The following is a 23794-nucleotide window of genomic DNA, read 5'->3' on the forward strand; positions in this document are numbered from 1 at the left end:
CATGAATAAAATTAAAATCTCAAGATCAACGGGGGGAAAACATTGCATCCTTCTCCTCCACCTTCTGTGAAACTTAAGGCAGGACAATTCCTCCTTTAAAATCGGACTGGGATGGATATCCCACGGTCTGTCCCGTAAGGGCGTTTGTCCGACTGCCGTCTCTGAGGCCGAAGGATGCGCTTTCTGCCGTCCATCGTGCGCCGCTGTGGAGAGCGGGAGCATCCAGCCGGGCTCGTGGTTAATCCCACGTCCCTCTGATCCTTGGTTTCCGTTCCACGCGCTGCCGCACGCCGGTGCTGAAATAGTTTCGCTTAATATTTAATGAGTGCTGTTCCATATCGTGCAGAAATGTGAGATTGGCTGGTGTTACCTTAAACCCCGCAGTTGTGGCACAGGCTAATGACTCATTTCCAAATCAGCCTTCAGAGGCGCTAACAAGCTTCTCCCATAAATAGGTTTTGGATATCAAGGCTTTTCATTTTCCTTCCTTTCTTACGCTAGCGCTTAGCAGTTGCCTTATTCCCCGTTATTTGCGAGTTCTGTGCGAGCTGATGGGGCCAAGCGGAGGCAGGGAAGGCGGTGGGGGTGCAGGGGGGCGTTTTGCGGGAGGAGGACGTGCAATCGCATGGACTCTCACCCCAGCACCTCCCGCCGAGCACTTGGGTTTTCTCTGTTTAGCAGCAGCGCCGGGTGCTGGCGGACGGGCTGCGCGTGGCGTTCCCAGCGGTCCTGGGCACCCTCTCGCATTCCGCTGCCAAGGGCGAGCTCATTCCCCCGTCCTTCGCCAGGACCTTTGCAGCAGCGCCGAGTCTTGGGTCTCCCTTGCTCAGTCCCGGTGCTGGGGGCGTAAAGATGCGATTTCAGGGTCTCTTCTGTTTTCTTGGCCGAGGTGTTTGCAGAGGCAGCGTCTCTCCAAGCCCTCGCATTGGGGCAGGCTCGTCCTATCCCGGCGCAGGGGACACGTGTCCCCAGGCGGGAGGGAAGCGGGTGGCAGCGCGCAGGGTGTGTTTGCAGCAGGCACGGCTCAACCCGTGCCCCGTGAATCCCCGCCGTTCACAGGAAACTGGTTCCTTCGTTTCACCCGGAGCTTCCTCCGGGCCGTGCCCTGACCTTGGCTTCGTCTCCGTGCTTTCTCCAAGCCCGCGGTGTCTGTGTCGCCCAGCGTGGTGGCACCTACCACGCTATCGGGTTTGCCCCAAACTAGTGGCTCTGCTGAGTGTAGCCCTCGCCGTGCCCTCGCCCTGTGCCCTCATCGGCACCCATGGGTGCTGCTGAGCTCTCCCTGGGGGCTCAGCTTGCTGCTTCGAGTGTTTCGGGGCCATCAAAGGCAATCTCTATTACATTTTTCAGCAGGTGCTTTCTCAGTTCGTGTCGGCTGGCTTTCGTGTTAGCTCACTTGAGAAGCTGCTTGGGTTCCCCCCTGCCCCGGCTTTTCAAGCCCCATCGAAGCCAGCTCCTCACTCCCGTCATTGCCGGGCTATCGGATAGTGATAGTAAAAGTAACCGAACGAGACAGCAGCTCAGCAGCCGTGTCGGCGGAGAGAGGCCATTAAGTAGTGGAATAAGTATTTACTGCTGTTGTAGCAAAGGAACTTTGCAGCATAAAGCAAGCGCTGTAGTTTCAGGGCATTAATTTCTGCGCTGGGAGCCGTGGGCGGTGCGGGGAGCGGCACGGAGAGACTGAGCTCCGGCTTGTTTGCAGCTCTCGGTGCGTCTGCGTGACGGGTCGCTTTGCTTCTGCCCTCGCATCGTCCCCGTGTCCCGGGGAGCCGAGGGACCCTGCTCTGCCGTGGCCCTGGCTCGGGGTGGGATGGGGACATCCGTATCACAAAGGGGACACACGGAGGAGCGCAGATACCTCCTTACGCACAGACGTCGGGGCTTATTGCCCCCTAAAAGATGTGTGATGGTTCCCTCTGATACCCAGCTGCACTGTAAGAGGAAAAGACAGATCGATGTCTTTAAATATGGGAGAAGGATGTGTGTGCGTCTGGGAAGCTTATGGTGGTGTGATACCGTGTAGAGCTTTTCTACCGGTAGCTATAAATCCACGTGAATTACTCCTTGTCAGGGCATGGTGCTGGTTTTGCAATGACTGCCCACTGCTGTAAGGCGACACGATAGCAGACATTATGCCGGCTCCAAAGAGCTCCAAATAAACATGTTAAAATGGTACGAGTCCTGTTCCCACTGGAAATCAGCGGAGGCTTTGCCAGTGACTTACTGTTTGCAACCCCCAACACGTAATGTGGCCGAGTCATGGGTTTAATGCAAAATAATGCTGGATTTAATAACCCTCTTTTAAAAAAGACCAGCCAAACACATACAGTGTAATGGCAGCGGTGCTTGGAGCAGCCCACGACAGCTAACGGACCTCACGGCACAGCGGTGCTCTGGAAGCGGAGGGGCTGCCCGGAGCCCTGGAGTTATCCGAGCCGCGATGCAGAGCCCGGGCTGTAAATCAGAGCCGCTGATGGGAGTGGGGGTGATTTTACAGTGCCTGAGGCTCAGGTCCAGAACCTCCTTTCTCTTCCCAGCATCCTGTTCCTCTCCTCTTTTCTAATGTAATTTATCATCTGGGATTGATCTGGAGATGGAGCTCGCTCCCTGGAGAGCTGCTGGCAGTGCCAGCGGCACCGTGGGGCGCAGAGGAACCGGGAGAAAATCCTTCTTCTCCCCTTTGCTCCCTCTCTGCTCCCATGGGGGTTTTCCCCCTTCTCTTTGGCGATGACCGTTCTGCATCAGGCCAGTTTTTGCCCAACTCCCGAAGCTGCCCAGGAGCTTTGGGCGTTCATTGCGTTTGCCGTTATGGCAGGTGATGCTTCCGGGCACTGCTGGGGTGGCACTTGCTGGTGGGACGGGTGCTCCCCCAGCCGCGTTGTGCCTTTCCCCCTCTTGAAGCCTTGGGGACGGTGAGGGGGTCAAAGACATCGAGCTCACTTACACCCTCGTTATGCAGAAGTGGGACGCAGTGCTTATCAAGTATGGATTTGTGGGGGTCCCCTGAGGACATGGCAGCCACAGATCGCAACTGCCAAGGATTTCCGCTTTGGGACGCGGATGCTCCGGGCTGCCTCCCCGCTGCACCCCCAGCGCGGCCCGGCTCACCCTGCACCGAGGTGCCGGGGCCCCGGGGAGCAGAGCCGTGGGCATGGGGAGCGATTCTGGTGCCCAAACGCCGCATGGACTGGCTGGGAGTGTATTTTAGACCTTTTTAGGCGGGTCTGTAAAAAATTCTGTATGTATTGCAGCTTTTCTTTGGGAAATACTCCTGTGAAGGCAGCCTTGCTGGGGAGTCACTCCTCCCCAGCCCCTTGTAAGGGAAGAATGCAGAACTCCGGTGCGTGTTCCTCCGGCTTTCTCAGAGGAGGTTTTGGGTTTGATAAAGGTGCTTTCGCCTAAAGTGCATCTCTGATGATGGGCTCTCGTTAGAGGGCTTAACCTCATTATCTTGAGAGGTGTAATCGCTCGTCCCTGTAACACAGCAGTAACCCTAACGCGGCCTGACACGGGGCTCTGAACTGTGGCTAAGAGGTCTTGGGGACAATCTGTGTCAGATGTTCACTTGAGATTATTTTAACCCTTTGCTACTTCCATCGCCAAGGATCCCTTTAGAAAAGGCAGGAGTGTGTAGGTCCAGCCTGCCTCGCTGAATTTGAGAAGCAAAATCCAGCTTGTACCTGGTTTTCCTGCATCCCATTTGCGGATTGGAATAGCAGCCCAGCCCCGGAGAGGCACGCGGTCCCAGCAGCCCTGGCCAGCTCTCCACCGATCCGCTGTTTGGGCTTTAGGATGATATTTACTACATTTACTACATATTTACTACATCTTTGAGGCCATGGGAGCACCCCAGAGGGGTGCTGGAAGCTGAGCAATTCTGTTGTTCTCCACCTGGTCCAGCAAATGTTTGCTTTTTGTTTGGTTTTTTTTTTACATTTCTGGTTCTTCCATCTCCTGTGATTTGATGGGTGCTCTAAAGCTCGTCTGCAGCTCCATAGCAACGTCCCAAGTTGCTGATATTTCAATAAATCAAAAGGGACTGTCAGTCAAGGATCCCTGGAAATGGGTATTTGTTGGAGGAGGGCTTTCCCATACCTCCATCACGGAGTTCCCCATCTGTTGCGTCGTCCTTGTAGTGAAATATGGGGAGAGAAGCCTGCCACGGACACACTGTCACGGGAGAACTTCCCTGGCTTTGATTTAAAATCCTTATCAAATATGTATCAGCCGAAATCCGCTCAGCTGGTGCCTCTCTGAATGCTGCACACCAGCAGACACCACTCCTCCCCAGTGCATTGCCTTTCCCCCTGGAAAAGGGAACAGGAGGCGAAGCCGTGGCATCCCCAGGCAGGAGCTGCGGGGGAAGCTGTTCCGGAAGGCACTGGAAAAGCACAATCCAGTTGTCCAAATGGATTATTATTTAATAGCCCTCGTCCTCAGCAGCCAGCTAGGTGGATGTGGTCCACCTGAGTGGAGAGAGCCCTGGGTGTAGGAAATTCAAACCGATTTGGTCCCATAACGGGGGCTCTGCCCTCCCTTGGCATCCTAAGGACATAAATCACTGCGGTCTGATTCCTCCTGCCTGGCCAGGGGCTGCCGCTCTCCCGCCGTAGCCATGTACAGCGGCGCTCTTCTTGGGTACCGTGTTGTACCAGGAGATGTTGATTTCAGGAATCCCCAGTACCATCTGTGGGATGCTGCGGGGTGTCCAGGGAGAGGGCTGGAAGGCAGCTGTAGGTTTAACGTGTGCTGCGCTCGCTGCACGCGTGCTGGAAGGTCTTGCAGGTTTATGCACTAGGAAGAAGCCCGCGTGGAGCACAAATAATTGATCCGGAGTGAGCAGGTTGTGTTTTGTGCCGGCTCTCACTCTCAGCGCTTGGCTACACTGACTTTCCAGGGCTGGTCTAGCTGTGGGGTTGAATCGTCGGGGGGGCGTATGCAAACGGAGGAGATGGGAGGCTGGAAACTGCTGGGGACACTTTGGTTTGCAAATACGGGATCCTGGTGGTGCAGAGCCCCGGCCGGGGGTGTGTGCGTGCAGCTGGGTGGAAGGTGCTGGGAAATGCCCGAGGTGGGCAGGGATGCTCCTCAAGACGGGGAGAAGAGCAAACACGAGCTGACCTCACCCCCCACTGCCACCAGTGGGAGCAAATGCAGGGCTCCCCAGCACCACGAACTGGAGGCGACTGGGTGAAATCCTGCTCGCTCTCACGGCTGCTTTTATTCTAGCAGCCTTGTCCTGGCACTCTTCACGTCAGTGTCTTTACTATTGGATGCCGTTATCCAGTTACGAAATAATTTAGCCAGCTCGTCTGTGAATTTGGGGCCAGGTTTCTGCTCGCACAGAGGCCGGGGATGTTTGGCCTGAGGATTTCTTTCGCCTTCCATGAGTTTCGGGGCGAACCAGAAAATTACTCCGTGTGATTTCAGGCTCTGAAACCACCTCTGTGTGCAGAGGTGGAAACATGGAGGTCTCTGCCCAGACTTCTCGCCGCTGTGCAGAGCTCCTGATTTGCTTAGAAGCAAATATTCGTTTGTTCTGGGAAAGCAGGAGCTTGCCGGGGCTTGGGGGGGGCCGGAAGCCTGGCTGTCACCCCCCGGCTCGCTCAGGGAGCTCTTCACACCCAAAGTGTTCTCCAGCCCAGTTTGTTTTTTCAAATAAGGAGAGACTTTATTTGAGGGTTTTCTAGATGCACAGAGATAGCATCAGCAATAAACAGTGCTGGAGGAAACAGAAGAGCACTAAGCGTAATCATTTATTTTTTGTTTTGCTTTAGTTTATTTTTAAAGCCGTAATTCCTAAAAGAGAGTGTTGGTAGTAAGGAAAAAGAAGAGTGGTGGATTTCTTGTGGTAGTGGGGGGGGGGATTGGTGTGGGTTTTTTCTGTTCAAAAATCCCAGTTCTTTACTCAGCCAAGTTTCTTGCCAAGTGACCACTGGATATCAGAAACCCAGTTTGAGAGTTGATTTTATTTTTTTTCCTCTTTTTTTTTTTTTTTTTTTTTTAAATTTTTCCCCATGAAGTGCAGAACCCGGTGCCTTTTTAAATCAGGGTCTCTATGAGAACTTTGATGCTCGGCCGCTGGAATCATGTGCACGGCCCTCGTGCTCCGTTTCTGGTTCCCTTGATTCATGGCTGCGAGTTATCTCCTTGCGTGAGGCCGGCTGGTGGGCGAATGAGCAGCTGGGTGGTTGGATTTAGCTCCTGTCTAAAAACACTGGAATGTCAGGAATGCAACAGGCATCCCTCACCTCCGCACAGTGGGACCACCAGAAATTTCCCTTTGCAGGTCGAGTGTGGAGAAAGTCTATCTGTACATCACCCGCACCGCACGCCTTTGCAGCTCCACTTCTGGCATCTTAACGTCAGCGGGATGTTATATATAGCTTTTTTGCTTGCACGCCGAGTGCCTGTTTCTTGGAGGAAATCACATTGAGAAATGGGGGAAGAAGTAATGTTAAATCTGCACAAGCCCCTGCAGTTCAAGCCCACAGCCCTCCTTCTCCCGGAGGACAAACGCACGGATAAAAGTAGTTTTCCCAAGGAGCGCGTTCAAATGACTGTGCTAAAACCCTCTCGTCTGCAGGATGCTGTCCCCCGGCATGGGACCGGGAGAGCCCCTGGCACTACCCCGGCCGGTGCGATGCCATGACACTCGGCCGGGATGCGGTTTTGGTCCTTGGAGCCTTGAGAAGTGTGGTTCGGGGGCCCAGCACATTTGGAAGCTGTTGCTCCTGGCTCCAGGAGCACTTCCAGGATGCAGCAGTTCTGCCACTTCCCAGTCCTGAGCAGCGGGTTCGTTTTAAGGGGGGAAACCCGAAGGCCTAAGCTTATGAAATAATCAGCATAAACCCAAAGGCAACAGATACCCCACGGCAAGAAATCTTTTTTTTGGTTATACCATCTGCCTTGGGAAACGAAGCGCCTGCATTTCCAGGCTGCCGTAAAAGAAAGGGGAGGTATAAATCACCAGCGAGCTGTAATTTCAATTAGTGTTGTGTCTGTATTAGTTGCATTAATACGTCCTCGTATTGCAGGAGGCTCAGATGAGATCAGGGACGCCTTGTGCCGAGCGCTGCGTGGGTGCGGGACATGGCGGGTCCTGCCTGGCCTGATGGAAAACGATAGCCAGGAGCGGCAGGAAATATTACGGGGTTTCTCAGCGAATAAGGAGCCGCTTTACAGGGAAAATGAGACACAGTTTAGCAAACACTTCGGGATTGACTTACTTTTAAGAATGTCATTTAATCCTGTTGAAATTGAGAGGATTACTTCTCCTTAAACGCATGCTTAAGCACTTCCCTGGCTGGGGGCTGGCACAGGAGCTGTAAGAGGAGCTGGGCTTGCGTTTGGCTTTTCTTGCTCTTGGCTACCGCCTCAGCGGGAGTTGTTGTTGGAAAAAATACTCCCTGATATTGGGGCAGTCTCGTTTTTTGGAGGTACTCTCCAGGCTCTTTGTACCTGACGCCTCGAAAATGGGTCGCTTTGCGTGGGTTACCTGAGCATCGGTGTGGGAGCCGAAGCGGAGGCAAGCGCCCCTGTGCGCACCGGCTCGTCGCTGGAGCCGGCTGCCAGGCTTTGATGTGCCGGGATGCTCGGCACTCGGGGCTTTTCATCAAAGAACAAAGCGGAAAAACCATTGGCGTCGAGAACAGGGCACTTTTCTCTTAAATTTCCCTGGAAGTCAAACCCTGCGGTATAACTGTCTGATTCATAAACTGATTTTTGTACTTTAGAAGTCTAATAATAGATGGCAGAAGAGACCCATTCAATCCGTCTGGGACTTCCCTGGGACTATTTCAAGCCCCGTGGAGGGGGGACGGGGGGCTCCCCAGCCTCCACACCCTGCTTGGGCTCGGCATTTGCAGGTCCCGCTCGCTGGCAGCGATGCTCAGCCGTGACGAGCCCTGGAGCCTTTCATGGATGCTGATGAACTCAGTCCTCTCCCAGACTGGGGAGAATTTTAGAGACGGGAGGCCGCGGCACAGAGAGATTTAATAACATGCCCGAAGTGGTCTTTTAAGTGGCTGGCAATTTTGGGTGTAAGACCTGATTTCTTTTGACTCCCAGTTATGTTTTAACCTTTTTTTCCGCTGTTGCTGCTCAGATTGTTTCTAAAGGCAAAGGCAATCTCATTTAAAGATGCAGATGGAAATGGCAGCGTGCGCTGGGAGGGACGTGGTTGGCGCGGAGCTGGCAGGGAGGGCTGCCTTCTCCTTCCAAGGGGGCTCAGCCCCTTCGGGTTTCTCCGGAGCACATTTGCTCATCGAAGCATGACTTTACCAGAAGCCGCGGCTTTTCTTGATGCTTCTCAAAGCCAGAGCAAAGGAGGGACCGGCCAGGGGCAGGGGTGTGAGAGGGACTGGGAGAGCCAGGCTGGCTTAACGCCTGTCCAGACTGGAGGTGGGAATCTCGCCGGCTGGCGCTGGGAGCGTGCAGCTCCCTGGCAGGATAACACGCGGCTGAAGCACCTTTGCCAGAAGCCGCCAAGCTCTCCCCGTGCTGCTTTTTTGTTAGATTGTAATAAAATGAAGAACTTCACTGCATTTACATTCGCAGCACTAAATTTCTGCCTGAGAAAGCTTACAGTTTCTTTTCTAGTTGCACAGTAATTATGGGCCCTAATCAGTGGCTCCAGGGCATCCCTGTAAAACCCGGCGTGGTGGTCTGGTAGCCATCCAGGTGGGCTCTTGAGAGTGAGAAATAGGCCAAAATGTGCTCATGACAGCAGTAGCAAAAGTAATGCTTTGTCTAATTAAAAAACATAAAAAATCCCTTATCCACGTCCTCTGCTTAGAGGGAACTATCAGGGGCAACATCTTAAAAACAAGACATGGAAGGATGCTTTGGTAAGACCCTATTTTGCTCGAAGCATTGCACGGGGGCAATCCGAGGCGCAAGGAAAATCCCCTCGTGCTCTGGAGCTCCTTTCTGCGTTGAAACTCCTGTTCCTGCCACTTTATACCAGGGAGAAGCTTGGCCAAGTTTTGACATTCCCAGAGTCTCGTTGGCCCTGTTGAATAATTCAGCATCTCCGTTCTCCGCCTGAAAGCCAACCCCTAAATGCCAAACTGTGGCAGCTCCTTTGTTGCTGCCCCGGCTTCGGGTCCACCTGGGGCTTCGCAGCCGCCAGCCGGGCTGGAATTCATGGCAATGCTAAAGGACAAGAAAAATTAGGGGGATGAAGGCTGCGGAAGTGTGGAGGAGGAGACGGGGTTTGGAGCAGGAGGAGCTTGGGCTCCAGGGCGGTCCTGGGGAGCTGCCTGCGTGCATCCCCCCAAAAGGAGCTTGGCGCTTGGCTGTGTGTCTTGCAGAGGGGAGGATTTGCATGAGGTGTTGGGGTTTGTGCTCCTGGAGAAGAGCCGGGGGCCCCGGACAGCAGGAACCGCTCAAAAAGTCCTTTATCTGTGTCCTGGACGCTGGCATCTCTATTCATTCCAGTGGACGGGAAACCAGTCCAATAATAATAGGTTTGTTTTTTTCAATGTAGCTTTGAAATGATGAATGTGAGCAAGAGTAAAACGTTGTCCCTGCTGACTGCAGGGGGGTTGGACTAGATGGCCTTTAAAGGCCCCTTCCAACCCGACACATTCTGTGACTCTATGTTTTATATCCATAAGGGTCTGAGACCATTCTGTGTTTGTCTTCATTGAAAATTCTGCGTAGCAATTAAAACTTCCATCAAAAACGGGCGTTTTCAGAGGAAGCTGGTGGCTTTACTGTTCCCGATTGCGACGCTGATGAAAATATTTCGTTGTTGAATCACTTCTGGCGGTTTTCTGCCAGAACAGGGCGATGGTCTGCACTCACCTCTGACAAACCCATGATGCATCTTTATTGAAATGCAAGAAGTCAAAACCACTCAGTCTTGGCAAGTTTGCCTCAGTAAGGTCATTTTGGTGGGGGAGGGAGACGAAAGGAGTTGTAAACCTTTTGTAATAAAATACAAAGCAGGAGGGTTTTTTTTTTCAGTGGTTCTCAGTGTTGCATAAAACCTATTGGAGCAGGTCTGGACGTTAGTACGTGAGCGTCGGGTTGGGGTTTCCTCGGATGGCGCTGTTAAATGGGTACCTTTATAGCTGAGGGTTAAACGTCTTTTATGCGCAGTGGTGAAGCCAAAAGCAGCGTTTGCGTTGATAGTGTCCTCCGAGCCCCGATGGTGCCGTACTGTGGCACTGATGGGGGGACAGGAGCACGTCCGTTTCAGCGGGTGTTCAGGTCCAAATTCCTGGCTGGGGGTCCTCGAGTTCCCCCCAAACCTTCCTCTGTCTTCAGTAAGCACACCAGCATCTTTTTCTCTCATTTCCAGGTGATCTCTGCAGTATCCAGACTCTCCTTCCACAGTATTGCTCAAACCAAAGGAATTAGGTAAGATGCTTTCAATATGATGCTTTAAGTAACGTTGCTCTCTCTCCCTATCCGGATTCCTAGTATTTGATCACATCAGACTCTCTAGAAGCATTAATATGGCTGGGATATATTAGGGTTAAACAGACATCAAGGATGCAGGGTACTTGAAAAAACACCTCACCGGCTGCTCGGGAGTAGTTTACAAATGAGTAAGTGGGAATGTAAGGAGTCGTGCGCAGTACGTGTGCCTGCTGGGGAGGGCGGCAGGGCAGGATTTCGTGTCTCTGGCTGGACGTTTTGCTCAGGTCCCCTCCGCAGGGGCTGCGCAGCCGAGGACGGGGATCCTGGGAAAGCCAGCAATTCCCATCCCGCGGAGCTGTGGTGTCACCCCCCTGTCCCCAGCCGTCACCTGCCCCACTCCCCAGTCCCTGCAGAAGTGCCTGGGTGGCCTTTCCGTCACCAGCAGCTGGGAAATTCCTTCCTGGCTTTATCAAAGGCAGGTTAGTGCTGAGCAGGTAACGGGGGTTAATAGTTAACCTGGCCCTGGCAGGCAGGGTGGGCTGCCCGGCTGCGCCGCTCCTCCTCCTCTGCTCACTGAAGGGGCAACGGAGAAGGAATTAAAACCAGCAGACAACCCTGTTAAGCAGAGCTGTTATCCTGGGCTTTGTTCACTTCCCTGCAAAATCGGTTTGCAATTGGTTTTCTTGTTAGCGTGCACTATTGTTAGTAATCTGGCAACAGCATCTCATTAGGACCGCAGGTAAAACTGGGAAGAGTTCTCAGCCTAAAGAACGTTTCCTCCATTTTGGGGGGTTTTTTTGGGTTGTGTTGTTTTCCTCAGCTGTAAAACACACTGGCTTTTCCCCACAGAACGTGTCCTGCTGGTAATTCTGGTCAGGGCGTAGCATGTCATCGGTCTGCGGCTGCATCCCAGGGTGCGGGGGCACGGGCTGGATGGGGCCCCTGCCTTACTTCCAGCCCTGCCGCCCATGCCCACCACCCCACACCACCATTTTCATTGCTTGAACTTATTTTCCCTGCCTTAACTGCACTGATGTTGCTGGAGGGGAACAGCTTTTCACGTGTAAAACAAACTCGGAGCCTTCCCAGCTGTTAAACCTGACAGATCCTACCAGGACTGGGGGGGGAGATTCAGGGGGCGAAGGTTTATAAAGCATATTGAGGAAGAAAGACGTGCTGTAAGCTAGGGTCTATTTATTATTAAGGATAGCCCCGAGCCCTGGAGAAGCCTGCAGTGATAATTTTAAGGGAAAAGAACATCCAAGGTGTGTGGAGGCGGGGAGCAATGGGGGAACCCACGTGCACAAGCCGCGGTGCCTTTGCAGGGGCTGGGTTTGAGTCTCGGGGCACGGCTGGAGGAGGCTGCAATGTGTCACCCCTGGCAAAGCCCTTCCCAAGGCTTTGGGGAGGTCCTGGTGGCCCTTCAGAGGATGAATGAGCTCGCGATCCTCCGGGAAGGCTTTGGCCGAATCCCTGGAGTTTCTGTTGAGGTCTCCCGCTGCCAGGGATGGGATGGGCGGTTGGGCGATAGCTGGGATCCAGGGATTCCACAAGAATAGCTCTGTGCTATTCTTGTGGATATGTGGCTTTTCCTCGTTCGTTTTACAACCAGCATTTATGGTTCCCACTAAAATCCCTTATCTTGGAAGCCTTTGGCACCATAATTACACAAGATTAGCACAGAGCTTAGTGGGTCTTTGCTTCTAACTCTGTTTTCCTTCGTATTAACCCTGCTCCTCCTCCCCGTCGCCCGCTCTGCAAGAACAGAACCTGCTGTCCCTCTGTTAGCTGGAAAATACCCCCCCGGGGGTGTCCCCTCCCATCACCGCTGTCCCCTGCAATCAGAGAGCCCTTGCTTTGTCCATTGCGGCACGTTTTTTCCTTTTAATTAGATGATTTCTTGCTACGCCCTCACAAAAGCCTCAATGACAGAAACTAATCTCAGATAATTAATTTAATCTGTGAGAACCAGCAGCAGCTCCGGCTCCCCGGAGGGACTTCAAGCCACCGCTGCCCCTCGGCTCACTGGGGTCCCCCCAGTGGTTGGGGTCCCTCCCCCAGAGAAGATGCTGCCATTGAAATAAATGGGAAGAGTCTCGTTGGCTTCGGCACGGCGCTCAGAACCAGGCTAAATACAGCGCAAATAGGATGGTCTATGGATTGTGCGCTCTTCAGCCCGAGAGCATGAGTGTGGCTCTGCTCCAGCCCCTATTTGGGGCTCTAGGAATCAGGATCACACAAATTAAGGATCCAATAAATCCCAAAGCCTATTACTTGTCCTTAAATAAGTTTCATGGCATGTAGAGTAGAAAAATAAAAATCAGTCTTCTGTGCTATTCAGTGAAAAAATAATAGCCTTTCTGTCTAATAATTCCTGGCTACATGAACCTTGCCAGAGAAACCCTGTCTCACAGGGTAGATCAGATAGCTATCGGGATAGCTATGCTGAGATGACAAGAGTGTTTCTTCCAAAGAAACAAGTGACAAGCGGCAAAACATGGCAAAAAAAAATGATGTTGAATGCAGTGTTTTGTTTGCCGCGCGCTGCTGAGGCTGGGCTTAATCTCTGTCAGCTGTAGCTACAGCCCGGGCTGCGTCTTTCCTCCTCCCACTCTCTTCTAGTCCCGGTTGCAGGTTTCCGAAGTCCTGCAGAAAAGCGTCACCCTCCAGACTTCCCTCCTAGCAGGCGATGGTCTCTAACGATTGCAAAACCAGATTTCTCTCTTGCACGCAGCTGTGCAAACAGCCCAGACAATGTTTCCCCGCTAATTAAAGAAGCCACGTGTAGTTGCAAGGACCGCGACCACGGCACTGGGTTATTTTTTGGGTAGCGCCCCGTGTATAACAAGCCCCTCGATGATAAGAGGCTTATTGGTGCCTCCCAGAAAAAGGCATATTTTCTCTCTTTAATTTAGGGCGTTCAGAGGAAAGATGCTGTTGTGGATAAAGGCACACACTGAAGGGAAAGCGGACGCATGACACTACGTTGGGGTCTTGGCTCTGCCCCAGGTGCCGTAAGTGGCCCTGGGCGAATCCCTTAGTTTTTTGTTTGATTTTCCCCTCTCGGGAATGGGGAGGTGAGAGATGCCTTTGTTCACCTGGCTCCCTGGGGACCAGCCCTGCCTTTTGATCTCCTTTGGGAGCACGGGTTCTGCGGTAATGGGGTAATACCCTTTTCCGGGGGTTTTCATCCCTGTGTTGTTTTACAGGGCTGTATGTGGGCACAAAGAAAAGATCCTCATTGTGTAGCATTGCCCCTCAGCAGAGGAGGGGGGATTTTTTTTAAATTATTTTTGTTTCTCATCCTTTCCTCCCTCTGCCTGGAGGGCCGTCGGCAGTCGCGGTGTGGAGTTACCACCGTGCTCCTTGCCCGTCCGTGGCTGTCTCTGAACAAGGAGCCTTTATTTCACAGCCAGGACGCCGGGAGTTTCCACCGCAGACCTGACTCGTGGCCCGTTAAGTCCATTACCCCATTTCTCACGGTGGCGGGCACTGAATTCTTCCCGGGGAGGCGAGAGGGTGAGGGTCTTGCAGGAGACAGAAGCCGCGTGGTCGGGCCGGGGGGCACTGTGCAAAGGTTCTCCTGTGCTCTGGAGCACGAGTTTTCATTCTCTTTCCGAGTTTTCATTCCCTTTCCAAGTTTTCTCGAGAAACTCAGCTCTCTGGAAGGCAACGGGACTTCTTGCTGTAGGTCCTGATAAACGAGGATGTTTTTTTTCTTAAAGCTTTTTTTTTTTCCCCCTTAAAGCTTTCCTGCTGCAGCCCTGGCTGTTCTCCATTGCCCATGGTAGATCCCGGTGTCTCCAGGCTCCGGCTGTGTCCACCTCGTGCGAGCCGGCTCCACCGGCTGAATGGGAGCTGCGAGCAGAGGGGCTTGTGTTTTTTCATCTCCCCGAGATATATGTTTTTCCTGGAAGCAGAGTTTTGCAAGCAAAGCAGGAGGTTAAGGAATATTGGCTTGTGCTGCCTGCATGCATTTTTAATGCGCGCGCAGTGAAACCATCTGAAAACGGGAAGGAGTTAGCATGTTCAAAGACCTTTTACTGGGGCCCTTAATCTAAGTAAATCCTTTATATATGAACTGAACCTCTAAGTGACTTTCTTCAGGAGGCACTGCAGTTAATAAAATAGATTTAAAAACGTTTGCAAATAGGGAGGAGGGGTGAATCCTCTTTGTCAGGCGGAGGTTTTCTCCTGCCAGAGCGTCAACGACGCTTTGGGGGGGTGGTGGCGGGAAGGAGAAGGGGATGGTTGAGCTTTTTCCGGGCTGGGGGCTGTGGCAGGACCCCCTCGTGTGGGTGGCACAGCTCCCTGGGGCAGCAGGTCAGAAGAATAAGTGACATCAGTTTTCCCTCCAGGCAAACACAGCGAGGCCAGCCCATCATCCTGGGCTGAGGTTAACCTTGAATTTAAACAAATAAATAAATAGAAGCCAAAATGCGCATTTTTCTTGGCGTTTAAGGTCTGCAGGTCGCATGCCCTGAGGTGACGGAGTGGATTTGCTGGCGGTGGAGGGCAAGCCCTTGGCTGGGAGCTGCCTGTTGCCTGCCTGTGGCTGCAGGGCAGGTTTGATCTCGGGGAGGGATGAGATGCTTCGGGAGGGGGGACACGCTTCGGATGCCTGGGAATCCCCTGAAAGTCCTGTACATTAGGAGTCAGGATTTGCTGTTTTGCTTACAGGAGGCTGGACACATTGGTGAAGGGGAAAAACCCTCCAGGGCATGGGCTGGTGCTGGTCCTGATGCTTGTCTGACCCCCTGGGTGCCCTCCACCCCCCTGCGGATCCCGTGCCGAGCCGGTGTCGGGGACACGGTGCCCACCAGCACCCTGTTGGGTGCGGACCACCATCCAGGCCATCGCGTCTCCGCTCTACAACGCAGATGGGCAATTGGGAGGAGAGAAGCTCAAGGCTGGGATTAGCCCAGGTCGCAGCCGGGGCAGTTAAATGAGCTGTACCTGCATCCTCCCACGGGGGAGGGTTTAACCCAGAGGAGACTTTCCTCCTGCCCTGCTTTGCCTGCAAACCCCGTGCCTTGCTGGTGAGGTTCAGCACGGCTCGGTTTTGCCCAGGTAAACTATTAAAACAGACTGACGTGCTCCAAATGAGGTTTGCAGCGTTATCATCCCTGGAGTTTCTGTACTTACGGCTTGCCAATAATATCAGGATGTGTGTGTGGGTGAGAGGGAGGAGGGATGGGAAGGGAGAGTCACAAGCATCCCGGGGTTGTAATATCACCGTGCTGAGCGAGCAGCATTCCGGAGCCCGCAGGAGAAGGGCAGGGCAGAGGGGGGCAAACCGAGCTGGACCCCCAAGCCCCTGCCCTGCAAAATGTGCCTGTCTCTGCTCCCAGCGTGTCTCATTCACTGGTCAGCTCTCTTGCTCTGGAAATTCCTCCACGCTTCATCCACCAGTTCAGAATTAAACGTGGGGTTTTGTCCAGATTTCATGACTTTATGCGTTTCCCCGTTGGAGTGACCCCCACTGCGGTGTGGGGGTACCCTTACGTTTGCAGCGGGGGTGACCCTGCGAAGGAGACTCTGATCCTCCCCCCAAAACCTGCTTCCGCAAAAGACGGGATGGCACAAGCCTTAGTGTAGCTGGTCAAGGAGACATTCCCCTTGCCACCCTGGAGGAAAGAAGGGAGATAAGGGGAAATCTTTTATGGGATTTGCAAAGATTCTCCGTCAGGATGGGGGCTGGGTGCTGCTCAGGTTTGGTCTCTGCTCCCCCGCCCCTGGGGATGGCAGCTCTGCACAGGAGGCGGATCCAGCCATGTGTGAAAATGGCAAGTAATTAAAGTTGCTAACGATTAAGTCCTCAAGTGTCTTCTGGTGAGGAGGTAGTTACGGGACCTTTTCTCCTGTAAGGCTGGTTTTACAAGGACTGTTTTATTCATTGCCAATGTGTTCTCTGTAATTGCACTTTGCCCATTATTTTTTTTACAGCCGTTGTGTATCCATTTTTGCGTGCTGTAAGTGTTGCTATAAAATGGATGGAGAAGGCTGTGGAAGAAATCGGTGTCTGGAAGGGTGTACGGTTGCTGAGCAGTGCCCTCCTGTGCTGCAGGGAGTCTGGGACTGGGACCAGCCCTGGCACTGGCCACCATTGCGACCAGCGCAAACCCGCAGGGGCTCAGCCGCAGACCCCGCAAGCGGGAGGTCAAGGGGAGGTGGTTTATCGTGACATGGACAGGCCTTCTTTGGGAGTGACCGTAAGGAGTCTTCCCTTGTCAATAAGCAGGATCCTTGACTGAAAGCAATTGCTTTCCAGCTAAAAACCTTTTTAACACGTTTATTTTGGCAAGTATATATCCTCACAGACTTGCTCCTTGGAGAGTCTGAAAAATATCATTGACATATTTTCCTGTGCGGCTGCTTTGTAGGCTTGGGAGATGCTGAGGTCACCCCGTAAGCATCTGCTAATAAAAGCCAAGGCAGTTTCTCTCGCCCCCTCCCCGCCAGCAGCTTTGCTTAATGGAGGTACGGCCCTGACACGCACAGCTCCGCTTCATGTGGAGCTTGCTGGGTTTGGGGTGCACCCGCCTTGTCATCACTCATTGACATTGTTGATGTCGAACATCCCTTGGGGCTCCCTCTTGTATCTCTGGCCACCCTTGCGCCAGTCCCACCTCTGGCTGCAACAGCAAGGCGTAAACATCGTTCTCTCCTCTTCAGGGTCAGTGCGTAGGTCGACAGTCAAAGGTGCTGGAAGGGCCTTTCTGAAATGCAGTCCTTGCCCCAGGTATGGAGAAGGGCTTCAGGCTCGACTGGTCCAAAACAGGGGGCTCAGAGGTGGGGGACAAGGGAGGACACGGGGCTGGAGGCACCACCATGGGCTGTGCCTGGAGAAAGGTCTGCTCAGGTGCTCTGGGACGAACCACGTCTCTTTGCACCCCAGCGGGGAGGAGGGAGAACGCGTCTTTTTGTGCCTTGTGGACCCCAGAAAGTGCTGCTCAGCCCCGGTGGTCTGTTTAGATCTGGTTTATGTTGCACAGTAGGACCCGCTTGGCCGGGACGTGCTGGTGGTGCTTTCGTGCACGCAGCCAGCAGTGCTGGCGCTGCTCTGGAAGCAGGCAGAAAGATATATTTAGGTAGATATTTGTTTTTATTGGCAGGCGTTTCATAGGACTACAGCGGCTCAGGTACAGCAGAGAAACTGCTGCTCCGACTGCTAAAAGATTTCCTTGTGCTGCTTTGCTGCAAGTTAAAACCAGGGAATTTTCAAGGGTTTTGTTTTGCCAGAGTTGGGCCATTGCAGAGTCTTGTGGGGAGGTTGTTAAATACCGTGGGGTGCGTCCCAGGTCTTTGTATCCTGGCGGTGATTTGTCTTTACGCTCCCCGGGCGAGCGGTGCCGTCCCCCACCGTGGACGGGCGTTGAGCTTTGACCAGTTTGGCTTTGAGCAACCTGGACTGGTGGGAGGTGTCCCTGCGTGGGGCAGGGGGGTGGAACGAGATCATCTTTAAGGTCCTTTCCAACCCAGACCATTCCGTGATTTTCAGCCGTGGCACTTTCAAATCTAGTTTTCTTCTGAGTCAGACACCAGTGCCAAATCGTTTCCTAGGGATTGGTTGTGCTCTTACCCTAAAGGGTTTGGTTTTTTTTTTCCTTTCTTTTTGAGAAAGATATCTCTGGATTCCCCTTTTGATTTTATCCATCTGTTATCGGCAACATGGAGCTGAAGTGAGGAGAAAATCATACTGCTTTCTTGAGCAAAGCATGAGAAGTTTTTAAAAATGCGATAATGTGTTGAAACATAAAATTATATGAGCTGTTATTTTCGTGTCTCATAGTCTCCAGAAATACTTGGTTCACGTTTGAGCTAAAGATAAAGCAGGGCATGCAGCTAACCCTTGGGCACTGAGCAACGCGCTGTGCTAAATGCTGTGAGTACTCTCCTGCAAACCCATCATCTTTGTGTTATCTGATGATGTAGTTTGCTGCTTCCCCACTGAATTTCCATCAGAATTAATCTTGTGAGAATTTTTGCAAGCTCCAGACCACAAATAAAAGCAAATCATAATTTTTCAGAGGACGTGTCTAAAATTTGGCACAGCATGAGGTGCTTCTTTCCAGAGATGAGTAATGTAACACAATAGTATGATTTTAATTAAATTCAGCAGCTTTTGGTATGCTCCGATGTGTCTTGTTCTGCAGGGAGAGAATTGATTCCATTCTGCTCTATACAAATGGCTCTTGGGCATTATATTATATGGTTTTCATCCATCTCGCTGCACTTTACCATTACCATGCCCTGACACTTGTTCCCATTTCACAGATGGGAACCAAAGCTCAGAGGTGCTGCCCGGGTCAGGAGCGGGGCTGGAGACGCAGCTCCAGGTCACCTCTTTGCTGGTCCCTGGTCAGCTCACTGACACCTCTCTGTACATCAGTAAATTAAATGCTGCTTTAATCTGCCTAATCCCACCGAAGCCGATGACCAATGCATTTTCAATTGTGTGTGAACATCTCGCAGAACCACGTGGTTTTCTTTGAACGGCCCCAGGAATGCTGTGCTCGTGAAAGCGTGATGTCGTGCCCAGTGGACCCACTATGGATCCAGGGTAGCAGAACTGATGGCTAACGGGGGCCCCACAGGGACAGGGTGATCCCATGCTCAGGGAGTGACGTGCCATCCTGGAGGACAACAGAAAAAGAGAAGGTTGGAGCTATCAAAATGACGTGCTACAAACAGCCAGGATCTGAGCGCTTCCCCTGGAGAAATGTATTTTGGAATTGCAGCAGCGTTAAGCCTCAGCGGTGGGACAGACGGACTGGTCGGGGAGCAAGGGAGCTGGAGCTGCTGCTGACCCCCCACCCAAACTCGCACGGAAAGCACAGCCTGAAGCCCAAAACCTTGGGGAAATCACAGACTCCCGTGGGGTTTCTCTGTCTTGCCACGATGCTTTCTTCAAAACGGGGTTGTCGGAGGATCTGTGCACCCAGACACGGGTTTTGTGAGTTACTGCAAGGCGTAATTACGGTCCGTAGGCACCATGCTATGGAAGCGTTTTTCTGCCAGGTCCTGAGCCAGGAGGACTCGGCAGGGCCCCGTCCATCCCAGCAGAGCCGTAGAAGCTCCTTTGCACCAGCTTGTGGCTCTCGTCTTTTCCGTTCATGAAGAAATCCCTCGCAGAAGAGGCAGCAGATGGGAGCAGCTCAGGTTTCGCGGATGTCACATACTCCTCCTGCTTTTTAAAACGCTGAAGTGTGATCTCTGGACTCAAGAAAATGAGGGGAGATTGGCAAGCTGGCGGTGGGAGGCTGGAGTCCTGCTCCCGGTAAGGGACGAGCCACCAAACAGCCTCCTGTGGGTGTTTGCACAAGTCATGAAAACCTCCTTGCAGATCTGCCCGACAGACGGTCTCCTCCAAGAGTGGCCTCGGATGGGAACAGCTCCTTGGGATGGAGGGTGACGAGGGGACGTTTCCACCCTGCCTGCTTCTCACCGGGCTTTCTGTTCCCAGGGCTGGCGTTTGGCCCCAGGAAATCAGAATGGAGACAGACAGGGAAAATAGAAAATAAATCACGCCGGATCCTCCCTGCTCTGTCACATGTGGATTTGAGGCTAAGATTGCCCAGGGGGGTTGTAGGTTGCCCAGGGAGGTTGTGAAGGTTGTGGCTGCCCCATCCCTGGAGGGGTTCAAGGCCAGGCTGGATGAGGCTTGGAGCAACCTGGGCTGGTGGGAGGTGTCCCTGCCCAGGGCAGGGGGGTGGAACAAGATGATCTTTAGGGTCCCTTCCCACCCAACATTCTGTGATTCTAAGATGCTACTGTACAAAATTATCCGAGTAAAACTGACCCATTCCTGACCCTCCGTATTCTCTGTGACGGTATTGCAGAGATGAACAGCCGGCTTCAGTTGCTAGGACGAGGCGCCCAGATGCTGGAATATGTTCATAAATAAATAAATCCTGCTGCTTATTGCTGTTAGAATTGCAGCCTACCTGGCTCTTCCCATTAAATAATTCAGAGGCGAGAGCAGCCAGGCAGCGCGTCGGGCTGCGCCTTCTCCCCGCAGAGAGGATCGCTGCCTGTGGGGGTGGCTGATGAGGACACAGCGTGGGGTGGACCACGGGGGCATCCCGAGTGAGGGGTTTTGCACGAAGTGCCTGGTGAAATATTAATTGTCTATGGCCCGGTGTGAGGTACCCTGGCTGCAGACTGCTCCTGCCTTCCCTTGCGAGAGCGCGTTGCCTTGGCAGGGTGCTGAGCGTGTGCGAGCTCTCCGACCCAGAAAGTAGCCCAAATGTTTTGTAAGATCAAGGGGGTGCTTTGCGTCGCGTGTGGAGAACGATCGTCTGCTATAAGTCTTGTCCTCGAGAGGAGAAGCTCGCTCTAAACTCCGTCACAAATTACTTGGTCTTTCCTTCTCTTTTAGTCTCTAAAACAAACACATCAGATCGATCCGACTTTCGTTCTCTTCTTTGATCTCTGGAAGCGATGCTGTTGAGTGCTGTGGGGTTTGTCTGTGAAGAAGTCTACTCTGGGAGGTTTATTATCTCTAAGAAGCTGTTCCAACCGTGTTTGATGTCGATGGGGCTTTTGCTCTTCATCAGAGCGGGATCAGGATTGCTGCAGCCCAGGCGCGGGCTGGGGGGATGAATGGCTCAGCAGGTGGTTCTTCATGAGGGTGGAGCAGAAAAGGAAGTCTGGTGCTTAACTAATGATATTAAATAAGAGATACTTTTGAGTTGAATTTAAATGAACTGGGATCTCTCCAAACCTGTTGGTTTCAGTGGACTCAGAATACTCGTTACCATTGGGCATTCCCAGCTTTAGCATTTAATGCTATGTATGAAGTTGCAATGAATTTGGAGATTTGTAAGAATTTCCCAGGGAATTCGTAGCTTTTAGATTCCTTGACTTCCAAGGTTTCTACTCTTCTTAAAAAAATAATGCGACAAACTGGTCGCAAACAACGTGGTTGCTCCTGGGGAGCTCATGGCTGGAGAACATGCAGCACCGTCACCCAACCAGGTGGAGATGCTTTTCCCCGCGTGGCTGGACCAAGTTGATAACCTGCAGGAAGGTGTCCAAGTGCAAGTCCTCTGCTGGACCTGGATGTGCATGAGAAACGCTGGGTTAAAATTTCACCCAGTTGGCTTTTCTTAAGAGTTGCCTTGACGTGGATCTGGTGGGGCAGGAGGGAAAGCAGGGCTCTCCTCCCCCGGCCTCTCCCCACCATGTCAAATCTGTTTTTGCAGCCAGTTCAAGTGGAAAATGTCACCCTGAGAGGAGCCCGACCCACAGGGGAGCCATGAAGGTGATCTGATGGGAAGCGGCAAAACCAGCAACACGGGGAATAATTGATGGGACAGGGCTGGTGGGCAGCTCACCCCGCGCCTCCTGCCAGCGCCGCCCTGACCCCCCCCGTGAGTCTAGGTAGAAAAGCGTTTAATATGTTTCTCTGTAGCTGGCTGCTGGAGGTTCATCCTCATCAGCTCGTCGCTGGAGGTTGCGTTCAGCAAAGAAAAATAACGTAAATGGATATATAAGTGAATTTAGGGCAAAAGTAGGGAGAGATTTTAAATAACGGCCATAATTAGTAGGGCTAAATTAAATTATGTTGCTGCGTGTCGGGCTTTTGGTGAAGAGTAAGGACCGTTTGGGTGAGAACTGCCCAATGCTGCACGGTCCCAGCCCCGGGTGGCTTGTCTGGGGGCTGGCACCCTGTTTTGGAGAAGGGGAGAGGAGCTGTGGGGAGATGGCAGCTCCGCTCCCACAGCGGTGACGCGGGGACACGGGGAGCCTCTCCGGAGGCACAAACAAAGGGCAAAGCCAAGGCTTTCTCCAAAAATCCATTCTTCAGCTCCAGAGTTCAGCTGGCCCATTTAGTAATCCTCTCCTCGGTGTGACTTTCCTTCTAATTGCCTTCTGAGCATCCTTATTTAGCCATTAGCTGCCATTGCGGAGATGCAGGCTATTAATTCCTCCCTGCCCTGACTTTCACTCCGGTCTGTTACCGATGGTCAAGGTGAAGCGGGAAGGGCTGACGGAGCTGCCGTCTCCATGAAACTCTCATTAGAAAATATTTTTCTGTCTTTGCTGTCTCCTTGTCTTACATGGGGGGGTTTATCACAGGAACTGATTACACTTCAAGCCCAGATTTACGGTTGGAAATGTGCGCTTGTGATTTTAATATTCTTTATGGCTCTTTCACTTCTTTCTTTCTGGCACGGGGAGCACTGGAGAAGGAAATAGTTAGAGATTAAGAGCAGAAGATGCATGTAGAAGAAAGGGAGTTGTGCCTTGTGGGTTTTTTTTATGATTATTTTAACAAGTGGTGTTTAAATAGAGGTCACCTCTGATTTCTCGTTCCTTGCCGGATCCGTGCGGGATGGTGCAGCCCAGCGGCAGCGGCTGCCGTTCCCCATCGCCCGTCGGAGCTGAAGCCCCAGACCGGTTCCCGCGATGGGCTCAGCCACGTGCACCAGGAGCTGGTGGCTTTTTTTGTCTGCGCTTCACATGGCTTTTGTATTTGTCACTAATGCCCAGGGGACAGCCGGGAGAGGAAACATGCAGACACGAACGTTGTGTAAAGATCCTGGGTGCCTGCTGGTCTCTCACTCCACCCTTGCGCTTTGGAGCTTCTCTCCAAATTGGGCTTTACCCCCACATCTCGCAAACGCGTGGGCAGCTGTTTGTGCCAGATGTTGGGGTGTCGGGATGCTCGCCCAAGGGCACCTGCCGTGCAGTGAGACTCTGAGAGCAGGGACAGCCCCGACTGCTCTTCCCACCCATCGCTCTGCTCCCACCCATCACTCCCCTCCCTCCCGCGGTGCCGCTTGGCTTGTGGGCATGGTCCGACAGCCCAGCCTGGGGGGCTCCTCGGTTCCTGTGGGACGGCATCTCGAGCGGAGGCACAGCAGCCCCGATAAGCTGGTGGAGTGTGAAGTCATCCCACTCTGTGAATGGGGTCACCACCTCGTCGTGGTTTTAGTTGAACTCGCTGCAGATTTGAGCATCATTTGAAAACGCTCGCTCTGAAGCTGCTCCCCGAAGGGAGGGTGAAGTAAAGCAGGGGAGGGAAGGCAAATTAATGCTAGAGACAGGATCCAAAAATAGCAAATTCGGGGGCTAGCCAGGCCATGTATTAAATCTTTCAGGAGGGGCAATCTGTCGTGAAATGGAGGGTGGGAGGGGAGAGGAGGAAATTGCTCTTGAGGGCAGTTAGAAGTTCACCTGTATCCTCAAACCAGGACACTCACCCACAGCATCAGCATCCCCTCCCGTGCGGCTCTTGGCCCGGGGACCCCCAGCTGCGATGCCCGTGGGGTTCGGCGCGAGCTGCCCGGCTGCAGCCCCTGTTCCCGGCGCTCCGGCTGGGACAAGGCTTGCTGTGGCCATGGAATCCCAGCCTGACGCAGCCGGAGTCGCAAGGTGCATCCAGCCCCAGCAGAGCCGTAGCCCGCTGTGGCTC

At 52.9% G+C, this 23794-nt stretch overlaps 1 protein-coding gene across 3 annotated transcripts in view; it reads left to right on the top strand.

The window, feature by feature from the left end:
- The window catches only part of VAV2 (vav guanine nucleotide exchange factor 2), a 155546-nt gene that overhangs the window by 90175 nt on the left and 41577 nt on the right, over positions 1 to 23794 (top strand). For all 3 annotated transcript variants that reach the window (XR_012589997.1, XM_074608303.1, XM_074608304.1), the window contains exon 3: positions 10310 to 10368. Coding sequence is in view for 2 of the 3 variants with exons in the window: in XM_074608303.1 (XP_074464404.1) it covers positions 10310 to 10368 (59 nt within the window). In the remaining variant the exon portion in view is untranslated. The remainder of the gene's footprint in view (positions 1 to 10309; positions 10369 to 23794) is intronic.

Source organism: Larus michahellis, chromosome 15 (assembly GCF_964199755.1).
Source record: "Larus michahellis chromosome 15, bLarMic1.1, whole genome shotgun sequence".
NCBI lineage: Eukaryota > Metazoa > Chordata > Aves > Charadriiformes > Laridae > Larus > Larus michahellis.